At 46.1% G+C, this 13,447-nt stretch overlaps 2 protein-coding genes across 4 annotated transcripts in view; both read left to right on the top strand.

The window, feature by feature from the left end:
* LOC149329892 (endoplasmic reticulum membrane-associated RNA degradation protein-like) overlaps positions 1-13,447 on the top strand; it is a 39,885-nt gene that overhangs the window by 20,425 nt on the left and 6,013 nt on the right. For 2 of the 3 annotated variants that reach the window (XR_016285619.1, XR_016285618.1), the window contains exons 15-16: positions 561-674; positions 1,576-1,769. Coding sequence is in view for 1 of the 3 variants with exons in the window: in XM_089560625.1 (XP_089416751.1) it covers positions 561-674; positions 1,576-1,750 (289 nt within the window). In the remaining 2 variants the exon portion in view is untranslated. Of the gene's footprint in view, positions 1-560; positions 675-1,575; positions 1,770-9,630; positions 9,772-13,447 lie in introns of those variants that run through there. The other variant, XM_089560625.1, reaches the window with a different exon arrangement.
* On the top strand, positions 9,878-10,642 carry LOC149329893 (uncharacterized). Its single transcript, XM_089560626.1, has one exon. It carries the CDS (start codon positions 9,878-9,880, stop codon positions 10,640-10,642), a length of 765 nt encoding a protein of 254 aa, XP_089416752.1.

The following is a 13,447-nucleotide window of genomic DNA, read 5'->3' as shown; positions in this document are numbered from 1 at the left end:
TGTCGAGGCTCTGCGGTGATTCGAATTTGTCTTCTGGATTTCATAGCACCATGCACTACTTAAGCATGATAACAGTCAGCCTTTGTATTGCGGATATCTGCTATGTCAAACTGACAGCTGTGGTTTGTGCATTCTAATTTAGCTGGAGCCACTTGGGAACGAACATTTAGTGCATTCATCGATGGTCGTCATGGTGTAAGAGGTTGCTATCAATGGAAGATTCACAACGTTCAGCGGAGTGCTTTGAGACCTTGAATTGTTGATTATCTTGTTGTGAACAGATGCATTGCTGTCTGGCCAGCCTCTCAATTATTACTTTTGAGTCTATGATTCTCAAGCTATTTTTGACTGGAGTGAAATTTCCCTTCAAGTACAGCAATCAGAACGTGCTATTCAGTTCTTGTTCTTATGGACAATTAAATATTGTAAACACATCTTGCATAGCTTATTGACTTCAGGCTAGTCACAAAAAGTGCGGCAGTGTTTTGGGAAAGGAGATATCTCCTAAAGTAAGTAGTTGTGGAGAGTTCATCTAAAGTTGTTTTTTCGTTCTCTTCCAGCGTGCCTGTACTGTATGATGGCATCGCTTTAGCTCTCTGGATCATCCATTGCTGTCTTCGACGAGTCAATGACACTGACAGGCTTGACGAATTTCAGTTTGGAAAGTTGTTGAGGTAAGTCGTGGCTGATTGGATTCGTGGAAAGGCAAACAGCATTAACTTTTATGCCAACAGTAGCAATGGAATCAAGGTTTATTTACCTGGACTACAGAGGATTGATAAGTGGGCTTGTGATATCTTGAAGCAGGCACATTTTAGTTCGGCATTACTTTATAAACTTATGTAAGGGCCGTGCTTTTTAAAAAATATTCGGGTGTGAATTTTGATGGTGTGGTCCATGCATGAATGTGAGGAAATGTAAACCTGTATTTTTTTCTCAATTCTTTAGTCCAAAATAGGAGATGCGGCCCATACACAGGTGCAGCCCTTACGCAAGATTGTACAGTAATATGTAATGTATTATTTAGCTGTATTTTTCTTATGCATGCTTAAGCATTTTACTCTAAGCCATTGGAATGAATGTCATAGGTTGTATTCTAAGCCATTGGCTGATAAACAATGCCCTGCTTTTACATGTGTTTTTTTCTTATCTAGTCCTTAGTAAAATTTTGGTAGGGTAATCACCAGTGACAAAGTTGGGTAAGTTATACTTGGATTCCTTTTTTGCAGCTTGGTGATAAACTTTATGTGGTCTTGAAGGTACAGAATCTTTGCAGAAAAGTAATCTGATTAAGTTCTCATTGGGTGAGGTCATGAAGGGGAAAGGGTTTGTGTGTGTGTGTGTCAGATTAGAAACAAACTGGTATTTTATATGTTCATTTGCATTATGACTGATAATACAGTGACAATGCTTTCTATGTTTTCCTTTAAGAAAGCATGACAAGTTTGGCATCTTGGCAGTATTTTATTACTGTCAAGTCCTTTAATAATCTGCTGTGTTATATTGAGTTATCACATGGAATCTTTAGTTTTTCTGGCTGCTAATAGAGTTTTTTTTTTTATTTTACCTTTACAGGATATTGAAGGCAGTGGTCAAGTTCACAGAAAACTTGCATTCCCTGACGTCTCCAACCCAAAATCGCTGGCTCGAGTCATGCAAGCTATGCAGGGAAAGTGTAGCACTGGTTCTGCAGTATCTGAAGAATGACTCTACCACACTTTTCCTGTCGCTTAAGCACCCCATCTTATGACACATGGAGGACTGATAAAGTACGATTATTTGTATATATGTTATTCTCTTTTCAGCAGCACAAGTGTGCTTAGAATAGGCCTCAGCATCTTTGGAAGGTTGACTACATTTGCTTATGTACTTACAAATGCGGTTAGCTCTATAGATTGTCTTGACAACTTCCAAGAAATGTTATTCCTGTTATACTAGTTGTTTGCTCTGTAGTTTTGCTTTGCAGTTACATTCTTTGTTGCTTTTGTACAATAATGCAATTGGAATTTATACTTGCATGGTGTGTGTGTCAGAAGAGGAAAAATCAGTGCCATTTACAAGTTTAACCTGCTCAAGGGCAAGTAAAGGCAGCCAAGTAAATTGGTGGTTTTATTCACTAGGCTCATGAAGGTAACAATACTGCTGAGTGTATTTGTGGGTTCCCCTCTTTCCTGGCAGATGGCGACACTTGGATTCACTTGGCTGTCTGAGTTCACCCTTGTGATACCCTTGTCACATGGGCAGTTTGAACCATTGAGTGAATGTGTATTGAACTCAATGGGAACCGGCCGGCATCACAAATTGAGGTTAAAGTCAGGCAGAAAGGGTCGTGAGCCCATTTGCCGTAGATATATCCAGCTGTCCTGGGCTATCAGGTAACGCTGGCTGTCCTGGATCGTGCTTGATAGTGGCTTCTCAATTCCCAATTTTCCAGTTGCAAATTTTCAGCTGTAAATTAGTACACAATTGGACCAACTGGAATGTGGACAATAGTGCCTATTAGGTCCCATGCAGGCAGTTGTTGCATCCAGGAAAGTCAGAAAATATACCATCCAATTAAGTTGTGCTAAATACACAATGTGAGAGATATTAAGGTGCAAAAGAAAACTGATTTGTGAGGATTGCTGGGGGATGTTCTACGTGGTACCAAATTACTAAGGAATTTAAATTATGACAACTACATGCTTTTGCGAAAATCTAGCAAAGTGTACATCTCACTGAAAAGATGTGCAGTACAGTCACACATTGCTAACAAAAGCACAACACATATCCATGTATACACTCCTGTGATGAGGCTAGTGCTGCCTACCATTTAAGCGCGGTTATTTCATTTCTATTGCAAAAGAGCACAAATGATGTATACATTTCAGCAGATATAGTTGTTATTGTAAGAACCATATTAGTTTTGCTGTGTTTGTTAAATATGCAAATGTTCTCATGGATACATATGGTGCAGTTGGACAGACCAATTAGGCTCACAAGTTGGCAAAGACTGATTCAAGGGAGTATTCAATTGGAATGTAACCTACCAATTACAGAGTGAGGAAATAGTTTTAAGTTTTTTTTGTTCAGATGGTTCCAGCTCGCTTTGCTGAAAGGTATGGTTGGACTCAAATGGTTTTTGCAGACTCAATCATGATAAACTCGAAGTAAGGCTTTCTTGCTTTGTTTGAACTCCTTCCACTTGATAATATCAAGTCCAGTTGCACTCAGTGGGTTCTTGAACTCACTCAATCGTTACCAATTGGAGGTATGATTCCCCATTTGGTTCCAACAGGTTTCTGTTCTTTCCAACTGGCTGCTCCAGTTGGACTCGGTTTCTCCTCTGACTCAGTCATAACCAAATGGAAGTAAGGCTCTTCCAATCGGGCTCTAGAAACTCCAGTTCACTCCAGTTGGCGAGTCCAATTGATTCAATTCCCGTCCTCCCGCAGATCCGCGTCACGTGAGTGAAATAACTAGAATTAGAATGAGGTGGGGTGCATTTGGCAGATTCTCAGATCATGAATCGCAGTTTAACAAGATCCCTCAAGAGAGAAGTATAGAACAGCTGTATCTTACCATTACTCACGTATGGGCAGGAATGTGGAGGCTAAAAAAGGATTCAATTTAAGGACAGTGCACGCAGCGAGCTATGGGAATGAAAAGATACATGTAATTTTAAGAGAGAGGAATAGGGCAGAGTGAGTGAGAGAACAAACGCAGGTTAATGACATCCTAGCCGACATCGAGAGGAAGAAATGGGCTTGGGCAGGGCATGTAATGTGAAGCCAAGATAACCGCTGGTCCTTAAGGGTAGCAGAGCGGATTTCAAGAGAAGGCAAGCGTAGCAGGGGCCGACAGAAAATTAGGTGGGCAGATGTGATCAGAAAAATTGGGGGGGGGGGGGGGGGGTGACGTAGCTGGCACAGGACAGGTTTAAATGGAGAGATATGGGAGAGGCCCTTGTCCTGTGATGGGCGTAGTCAGGCTGATGATTGAATGTTGGCTGAGCTTACCCGCCTTTTTGCGCCACCGACATCTCGTTTTTTTTACCCGCTGCTGTGGCTGAGTGGTTAGAGTGCTTGTCTGCTGAGCCCAAGGAGGGATGATCCCTGTCACGATGGCCACATTTCGTTGCAGACAAAATGCAGGAGGTGTTCATATGTTGTAGTGCTGGTACTTATGTGACCGACATGAGAAGAGGAAAAAAGTGCAGATGCCTGTTGACTAGCTTCAATAGTGGTGCCAGCCAAAAATGGATACTGGGCAGACTCATCAAGGGTACCAATTGCAACTGATAAAGAACTTGTCCAGCTGAGTGACATTTCCCAACTGGAAGTGGAAGAGAATCCCACTGGAGCTACTCCAGCTGGAAAGCCAGAACTAATTGGAAATGTAAATGTTTCAGCTTTAACCCTTTGAGGGTCAAATTATTTGTAAGTAAACTTTCCCAGGTGGTCAAATTACTTTATTGCGGATCTTGAATCTACAAAATGTATATAATCGAGAATAAATAGTAAAAAAAAAATTAGGAACAGTACTTTGGTGACAGCATCACTCGCAACTGGAAAATGTTCAATAGAATAGAATAGCAACGGTGATAAGCAAGCTAAGAGCAGCACAAAGATAGAAATCAACTTTCGCCGCCTCTGCAAAACAGTGCCCACAAAGAGAAAACACGTTTCGCGCGACTCCGTTGCGATCCCGCGGCGGAATCGAAACCGCGTAGGCGCGTTGCCACAGAGGGCGAGAATACCTCGCGAGCAACGGTGATAAGCAAGCTAAGAGCAGCGCCAATAAAGATAGAAATCAACTTCGGCAGCCCCTGCAAGATAGTGCTGACAAAAAGAAAACTCTAATTTCGCCCGACTCCGTTGCGATCACGCGGCGAAACCAAAACTACAAAAGGGGTGTTGCCGCAGTCTGTGCCGCCGCGCTAAAGCTAGACATAAGTTCTGCTTATCACCGTAAGAAGGCAGCACAAAATTCAAACACTTCTTGTAAGTCCTAAGAGGTGGCAGCACCCCCCAGTGAGCACGCATTGTTCTTTTGGCGCAAACTTTCAAACGGAAGATCGAAACCGTACCCGTACGGCAAAGACCTTGCGGGACAGAAAACCGCCGCCGTACATATACGGCAAAAATTTCAAAGGGTTAAGAAAGAACTGTTCCAGCTGTACACGGTTTCCACAATTCGAGTTAGAATTGAAGGTTTACAGCTGGAAAGGTACAGTTACAGTTCCATAATCCAGCTAGAAATGTGAGCTTTCACAACTGGGACACTGTAACTGTTGCTAGCTTACAGACAGAAGAAAGTTGTCAGAAATGTAAAAGGAAAAATTGGAAAAAAAACTACAAAAAGACGTGTCGCAGTAACCGCACCCACCGAAGTGACGACGATGGCTGCTTCAGGAACAGGTAGGGTGCCTCGATGCGCGCTGGAGAGGGAGGGTGGCGTATCGAGTCACCTTAGGAACAGTTACCTCCCGCCACCCACCCGCAAGTCCGTGTGGTGTGCAGTGTTGTGCATATCAAAGGGACATTGAGGTATTGACGACATTCTGCACTGTAAACATGAAATGGCTTGAATGAGAGTAAAATGGAGTAGATATGTTCTCTAATGCACTCCCTTTCACGGGCAGGGTATGCTGCCCGACTCACGCGGGGTACAGAAGTACACTTTGATCACATAATATACAGAATGCTTCAACTGAGGCATACTCCTAACGCTAAGCATAGCACTTTGAGTTAATAATAGAAGGAGGGTTTAAACTCAGCACCGGAGGTCTTGAAGTTAACTAACACAGGAGATTGAAACCTAAGTTAAAATCTGTGCAAGAACTTTGCTGTTTTTGAAGAGGGAATCTGTTTCCGTTACGAGCCGTAAGTATTCCGGATTTTTAGGGACGAAAATCTACCTCAAGGTATGGTGGCTAGAAGGAGCCACCATACTCAAGGCTTGGGCAGCATATACGCTTCCCCTATTACAGAGTGCGCTAGGGGACCGTTTACTCCCTTTTCACTCCCTTACAGCGCAATTCGTGTTTAGATGCGTAACGACAGGGACCACTCTGATAGAAAACGAAGCTTTCATAAACCAGAAAAGATCAAGAAACGAAGTAGCCATCACTGACCGATTTCGCAAGTAAACTGCGTGAGTCAATACCAAATTTTTGGCGTGTATCCTGGCGACCCCACATACTGCGCGGGTTCACACGGGACGGAGAGGCAGAGACACCGCTAGATTCAGTTGGAACAGAACTGATATGTTCAAGAATACTGAGTAGATGACTCAGAGGCTGGGTTGCCCAAGCTTACATGCCGCCGCGTTGGCGCCGGAGTCTTCGTCCGAAGGAACGGATGGACTGCGAAGTTTACCTTGTTCGTTCGCTGAGGCTCAGCTTCTCTCGAAAGGCTTAAGCACTTCGGGCCCGGAGGACCGACTGCCCAGTGATGTGGTCTCGGGCCTTACTCGTTACTCCCACTGACCAGCTTTTCTTGTGTTTTCCTTTCCCGTCCATTCGGGGCATCCCCCCTTTCCAGGCTGGAGTGCCTCCCTCGCCCCCCTCACAGTGCCACTCCCCGTTTTCTCCCGTATCTCCCACCGGCGCCCCTGTCACTCTTGCGGGGTGTGTTTGACAAGTTAAATGCTTGTTAGCGTGGGAACAAAGATGACAGCCAGGCTGTCGGCCTTTAGACCCCTGTGAGCTTTGGCCCCAACTCTCGACAATTCCTGGCCCAATACAGTGCCTTGTTCAAGCGCCTCTGGGGTCCCACGAAGGGAAGATGCCGTGTCATTCTCTGTGTGGACGTCACAAGTTGTAATCGAATGCCTGAAAAATTATAAAGTTTTCTCAACCATATTCTTTTTTTTTGCTACTGGACAGACTACAATATACTAAGAATGAGTCAGATAATCAAATTTTGCTGAGAACAATAATTCGATGCAGTTCTCAGTGTCTGTTTTATATGGCCCCTGCCCACCCCATGGTCGCAAACACTCTCTACCTAACTTTGAGCGAGCCTGCTCTCCTTCCATTCCCTCCTCGAAATTTTTCTCTCCCGCTCCTCGTCGAGTAGGTTCGGCAAGGCAAAATCACCCCTTCCTTCTCCGATGTAAGCCGGAGGCGTGGTGTCTGTGGAGTGCGTCACAGAGCTACGTCATGGCCCCGCCTTCAATAGAATTCTTTTCTTAGTTTTTGCTGCTGGGTCTGTTCGAGGGGAGGGGGGGGGCGCTGCGGGCGCGCACACTGAACGATCGAGAGGCGCGATCGGCTCGACCACCTAGACTTGTTAGCGAGCGCATCCTTTCATACATCTGTTTGTCATTCCCAGTTAGGGAGCCACCTTTTCATTTTTTAGGCCTCCCCACCGCTTCACGAGTGGAGGGGCGGAAGTCGGTTCTGTTCGAAACACACGGCGAAGTGCGGGCCCGGCAACCGCCCGTTTGCTTTTCTTCATGTGTGTTTGTGTCTTTTCTCCGCTCCGAAGCCCATGTCGTTCATTGGAGTCAAGGCGTACGCAAGATGCATGAAGGATAAGCGGTGTCTGTGCGGAGCGGTCAAGTGGGCGAGCGAGGGAAAGGCTCTGCTGCACTACTAATTAAAACCTTGGTTTGGGGGGCTTGCATAGAAGAAAAAAAACTGAGAAGGGAGCGCGCACGCAGAGCGTCTCGTGACGTGATCACGGCGGAGGGGCGAACCAACTCCCTCAGTTTTACTATTTTTTTACTTTTTATGGCTAGGGTTCAAGGCTGTCGCCGCACGCTCCCTCCGCAGTTTTTTTTTGTTCCTTCATGCGGGTTTGTAGGCATGAGCCAGAACAGAAGGCGCTGCGGAAAGCGTTGTGCAGACGACGCGACGCCAAGGCTACGCCCAACCTTATGGTTGGGCCTACGCCCAACCATAAATACCCCGAAAGCAGAAGAATTGACAGCCGTCGCCGTAGCTCAGAGGTAGAGCACCGGACGCGTAATTCGGAGGTCGTGGGTTCGGATCCCACCGGCGGCAGGTGGTTGTTTTTTCTTCTGCTTTTCTAATCAGTTATCTTTAAACGATAACATATTCAGTAATATTCTAAATTGATCAACACCACAAAATAAATAACTTAAAAAAAAATCCCCTGTGCCCCTTGGTTTCTGTGGCTGTTGTCTTCTGTCATATTTATAACGAGCCCCTCATCCCCTTCCCTTGTTTGCTTAATTGCTTAGCGAGGGCCTCGATTATGGCAGCCTTGACGCCTTAGGAAGCATAAGAGGGTTCTCACGCAGCTTCCACCCTCTCCGTTCGATGACGTTCTACGTCACACCTGCGGTAACTCAGGACGTTCTACGTCCGCCGCTTGTGAACGTGGGTGGCGCTGATGAACACTCTCAAGGTTAGGTTACTTGTAAACATAAATACCCCGAAAGCAGAAGAATTGACAGCCGTCGCCGTAGCTCAGAGGTAGAGCACCGGACGCGTAATTCGGAGGTCGTGGGTTCGGATCCCACCGGCGGCAGGTGGTTGTTTTTTCTTCTGCTTTTCTAATCAGTTATCTTTAAACGATAACATATTCAGTAATATTCTAAATTGATCAACACCACAAAATAAATAACTTAAAAAAAAATCCCCTGTGCCCCTTGGTTTCTGTGGCTGTTGTCTTCTGTCATATTTATAACGAGCCCCTCATCCCCTTCCCTTGTTTGCTTAACTTCTCCCGTCAGTCAGAACGATGCACCAATGGAGTGCCTTTAGCGAAAGTAACCCCTCATGACGTCAACGGGGTTCAGAGTAGTGGGGCGGGCCGTTTTTTCTGAAGGAAAGAACGAGCGGGCTTTGATTTGAATTTTCGCAGCTTTTCGGGGCGCGCATGGCTCTAGTATTTTGCAGAGGTTATCTTCCATGCCTCATCTATGCAGTGGGCTTGTTTTTCAAAAATGTCCGGACCCTGGGCAGTGGCCCTTTAAAGAGCCCACGTGGTCGAAATTATTCCGGAGCCCTCCACTACGGCGATTATTTCTCCCTTTCTTCCTTCTTCAGCCCTTTCCTCACGGCGCGGTTGAAATGTCCACCGATAAGTGAGGTGGTTACTGCGTCATTATTGTTATTAAAAGAGGGAAACGTGGCCTTAGCGGTGGTTCCTGTGAGGCGAATCGCCCGCGAGTGATGGTAGCGGCTGCGATATAGAAATGGCTGGGGCACGCTACTATTGGTGTCATTATTGACGAATAAGTTCGTTAATAATGCGTTAGCATTAGATGGGCCCGTGCAGGCGGAAATGGCGACCGCCGTCGCACGCGACGCGGTGCGAACCTTGCGACTTCATCACAACCTGCCCACCGTTAGGTGGCAGTTCAATTAATCATTGGTCGCGAGACGTTGCTTGGGAAAAGCAACTTGGGTCGGTCAAGACCCGCCGGTAGCTCTGTTTCGATCAGCCCTTGCCGAGGCAGTGGCGCATCGCTAACCACTGCCCCAGCAGTGGTATGAAGGTTACCAGGGATATATGAATGTAAAGCAGAGAATGTCTAGTTCCTCATATATCTTATGTTAACCAATGTTAACGCATATATGTTATGTTAAAACGAATAACGCATTCAAACGATCAACAGAGGATTTTCTAAGAGTTGCTAGTGTCACTATTGACAAATGATATTGTTACGACGCAGTGGAAGTGGAAGACGAAGTGGACTCCCGCGTGAAAGGGACGAACGAAGAAGAAGAGTTTGATGGTGCTTCCTGTTCGCGCTGGTGCTCCCGGCTAGGAACTATTCACCTACGGCTTGTAAATAAATGTAAATAGTATTTCCCCGTAACATCTTTGGTGGAGGTGCGACAAGACGGAACTACGCAGCGGACGCTATACTTCCACCCCCGACCTACCTTTCACGCCGCCGCTACCTTCCACGGCCGACAATGACGGAAACAACTCCTCCAGATTCGGCAGCATCGGTGTCCTCCGTCGTCCTCACTCACCCTCGTGATCCTGGATCCTTCTCTGGGGGCGACGACGCTGACGTCGAGACTTGGCTTCGCAAGTATGAACGGTGCAGCGCTAACAACCGGTGGGACCAAACTTTCATGCTTGCGAACGTCGTTTTTTACCTTAAGGGCACGGCGCTCAAGTGGTACGATACCAACGAAGAGACATTGACCAGTTGGGATGACTGTAAGCAGAAACTTATCGACCTTTTCGGCAAACCACTCGGCCGGCAGCTTGCCGCAAAAAGAGATCTCGCAAGTCGCGCCCAGTCATCCACGGAGTCCTACGTCTCTTATATTCAGGATGTGTTGGCTCTTTGCTACACCGTGGATACAGAGATGAGCGAGGCTGACAAAGTCGGCCATGTGCTCAAGGGCATCGCAGACGACGCCTTCAATCTGCTCGTTTACAAAAACTTTGACAAGATTGCAGACATCATAAAAGAATGCCGCCGCTTCGAGGACGCCAAAAGCCGACGGATCACCCAGCATATCGCACGCCTGCCCAACACGGCTGCGTCTTCGTCGTGCCAAGATCTTTGTTCTCGGAATCAGCCGACCTCACCTGAGAACGTGACCCGTATTGTACGCCGTGAGCTTGAAGCCATTGCTCCGGCTTCCTTAGCAACACCCGTAGCCAACCAGCCCCAATCCCTTCAACTTATTCAAGCCGTCGTGCGACAGGAAATTGCTAACTAAGGTTTAAGCTATGTCGCCGCTCTTCATCCCTCCCAAGTACCTGAAGTCCCTCCTCTCTACCCTGTCCGGCCTGTTTACACCGCTCCTCGACCGCGCAACCCCTCCGAGTGGCGTACACCTGACGACAGGCCCATCTGTTTCAACTGTTCCCGTGTCGGCCACATCGCCCGTCATTGTTCACCATCCACCGATATTGTTCACGTTACGCGCCCCAAGACCTATCACGCAGCTCCTCTATCATCGGCCTAGCACCGGGACGGCGCTTGTGCCGCCAGGGGTCATGTTACGACACAGTGGAAGTGGAAGACGAAGTGGACTCCCACGTGAAAGGGACGAACGAAGAAGAGGTTGATGGTGCTTCCTGTTCGCGCTGGTGCTCCCGGCTAGGAACTATTCACCTACGGCTTGTAAATAAATGTAAATAGTATTTCCCCGTAAAAATATTGTTATTAAACCGCTGTATTGCATTGTAGTTTTTGTTATCACAGTCTGTTCATGAAGACAAGCCGCTGGGTCATGATCCGCCTTTCAAAGCTTCGAGAAAGTTTTACACCTCTAGCGACATTTCATTCTATTTTCTGTCCAGGCATTTGGATGTCTTGAGGTGCCAATTGGAGCGGTATATGTAGCTGCAATTCGCATGATGCACTGGAAAAATTTGCGAGCCCAGCGTAATTAAAGAGGGATGGAGCAAATAAAACGACCGATTTGAAATTTTTTTTTTGTTTTTACTTTTTTCATAACCCCTGGGTCATTATCTGTGTTGGGATCAAAAATCGTTGCGAAATATGGAGCGTAAATTTAGAAAATGACGTTTCTTTTTGACGTATGGTAGTCGAGAATTGTATGCAAATCGCGCTTCTGATGGCCCCACAGCATCGTGAATTCCGCGTGTTTCTTACGACGGCGCTCCCCCATTTTAGTGTTACTATTAAGATGAGAGGTCAATAGGTCAGAGCTCATGGTGGTTTCAATGCCGCATTTCTCTGTCCAGAAACAAAAAAAAATGCGAGGCGATGAACGAGGCAAACGAGGGAATAAATTTACAAGGGCTGTGAAAAGGGCTCTCAATAAATTTAGGCGCCGTAATCATGTGATGTTGAACGACGCCGCTTCACGAGTATCCTCCGGCAAGAAATTTTTAGATGCGTTTTGTACAAGCTAAGCATCTTTGCGCCTTTCCCTCTCCTCTTGTAACTTTTTGCACGCTCAAAGGTCAGTGCTTCTCCGCTGGCTCCGCCGTGGACGTACGCGGTACTTCCCAAAAGGAGGTAGGGGGTGTTTACGGAGCAACACTGCTGACTGGCCACGACTAATAGTTATCTCTGAACAGAATCACTCAGGAGCGTGCGACAGAGGAGGGCTTGACCATGAAAAAGTCGCCGGAAAGGACTCGACAACTTTCGTACCTGATTGTGGGTTCTCTGCTACGAACTTGCAGAAGTGTATTTATTGGCTCGGGTGTTCATGACGAGGGAATGTAGTGATTGAGCTCTGCTCAGATGTTTCAGAGCTCCTTTAGGGCTTATTTTCTTTTTTTCGTTATGTGTGCTTATGCTATCACTTATCCCTTCGGCATTTCGTAACAAATGACAATAGAATAATTATATTTTCGCGCATTATTTCTTAGACGTTCAGAAGTGCAATGAAGATCTAGTTTTATATGTACGCGTCCAATATTTTAAATAAGTTAATTGTTTAAGAAACGTTTTCATCTAAATGTGCTTGCTGGAGTTTAACTATTTATTCGGTATCTTAGAAAACAACTAATAGCTTTATTGCACAGAACAGGGCTTTGCGAACATGTTGCCACAAAAAAATGATCGGAGTGTAAAACAACGCCAGCGCCAATAAACACAATAAACACCGACGGCCTATGGCTTCAGCGCCGCGTTTCTGGCACAACCTTGTCAATGCCTGCAGCCCACATCTCTCTCTCACCACCCCACGTACCTATTAGCGCGATTCAGGCGTCCACTGACCCAGGGAGCCAGTTATGCGCACTATGGCATCAGCGCCGCGTTTCTGACACGTTGTCAGTTACAACGCATGTAGTGCAGATCTGTCACTACTGCCAAATTCCTTTAAAATTCCAAATGAGTTCCATACAATTTCCATGCAGTGTACATGACGTCACATGGTGTCCATAAGCTTCTATACGTGCTTTTAACATAGTCCACACCGACTCCATATGCTCCATGCCGACTCCATGAAATCTACTTGGAAACGTATATAATTATGGGGCTCATCATATGAAAATTTTCATTTGGGCTGCACAAAATCTCCATTGAAAGTCGAAGCCCGCACTGCATCGGCGATGGATAGAAAATGCGCACTAAATCATCAAAAAAAAAAAAGAAAGAAAATCCAGACCTTTTGAGAACGGAGCGTTGCCTCACGGACAGGACACGGAGCACTCAATAGGAGCAATCAATGTAATTCTGATTGTCGTCATTCACTGAACGCGTCGATCGCCACTTTGTTCACCAACGTTAATTTCTTAACGTTGCCATTGACCTCAACCTGTTATTAAGACCATCAGAGTTGTCGGTATTGATTCTGACCCTCTGTCAGCCGCATTCATATGGCTCGCTTTCATTGGTTGTTGTAATCTGCTTTCCTTTTGAGCAGTCGACGCCCTACGCCGGGCAACAACGACAACAAAACAAAAATGATGCAAGAAGGGGTTTATGGTGATTGCAATATTTTTTTTTGTTCTCTATGTGTTTATACACTGTGGTATAACCAATTTGGAGCTCTCTCAGAGAAACGCTTTCACCCTCGAGCTATAGCTTCTTGTATTTT

The sequence above is a fragment of the Amblyomma mixtum genome, chromosome 9, assembly GCF_055824585.1.
Source record: "Amblyomma mixtum isolate Tamu chromosome 9, ASM5582458v1, whole genome shotgun sequence".
In the NCBI taxonomy this organism is placed as follows: Eukaryota; Metazoa; Arthropoda; class Arachnida; order Ixodida; family Ixodidae; genus Amblyomma; species Amblyomma mixtum.
Note: the sequence above shows the minus strand (reverse complement) of the source record. Positions and strands in the feature narration are given on the sequence as shown.

Excerpts from the sequence above, each read along its gene's own strand:
- LOC149329893 (XM_089560626.1), top strand. The coding sequence starts at position 9,878 with ATGACGGAAACAACTCCTCCAGATTCGGCAGCATCGGTGTCCTCCGTC.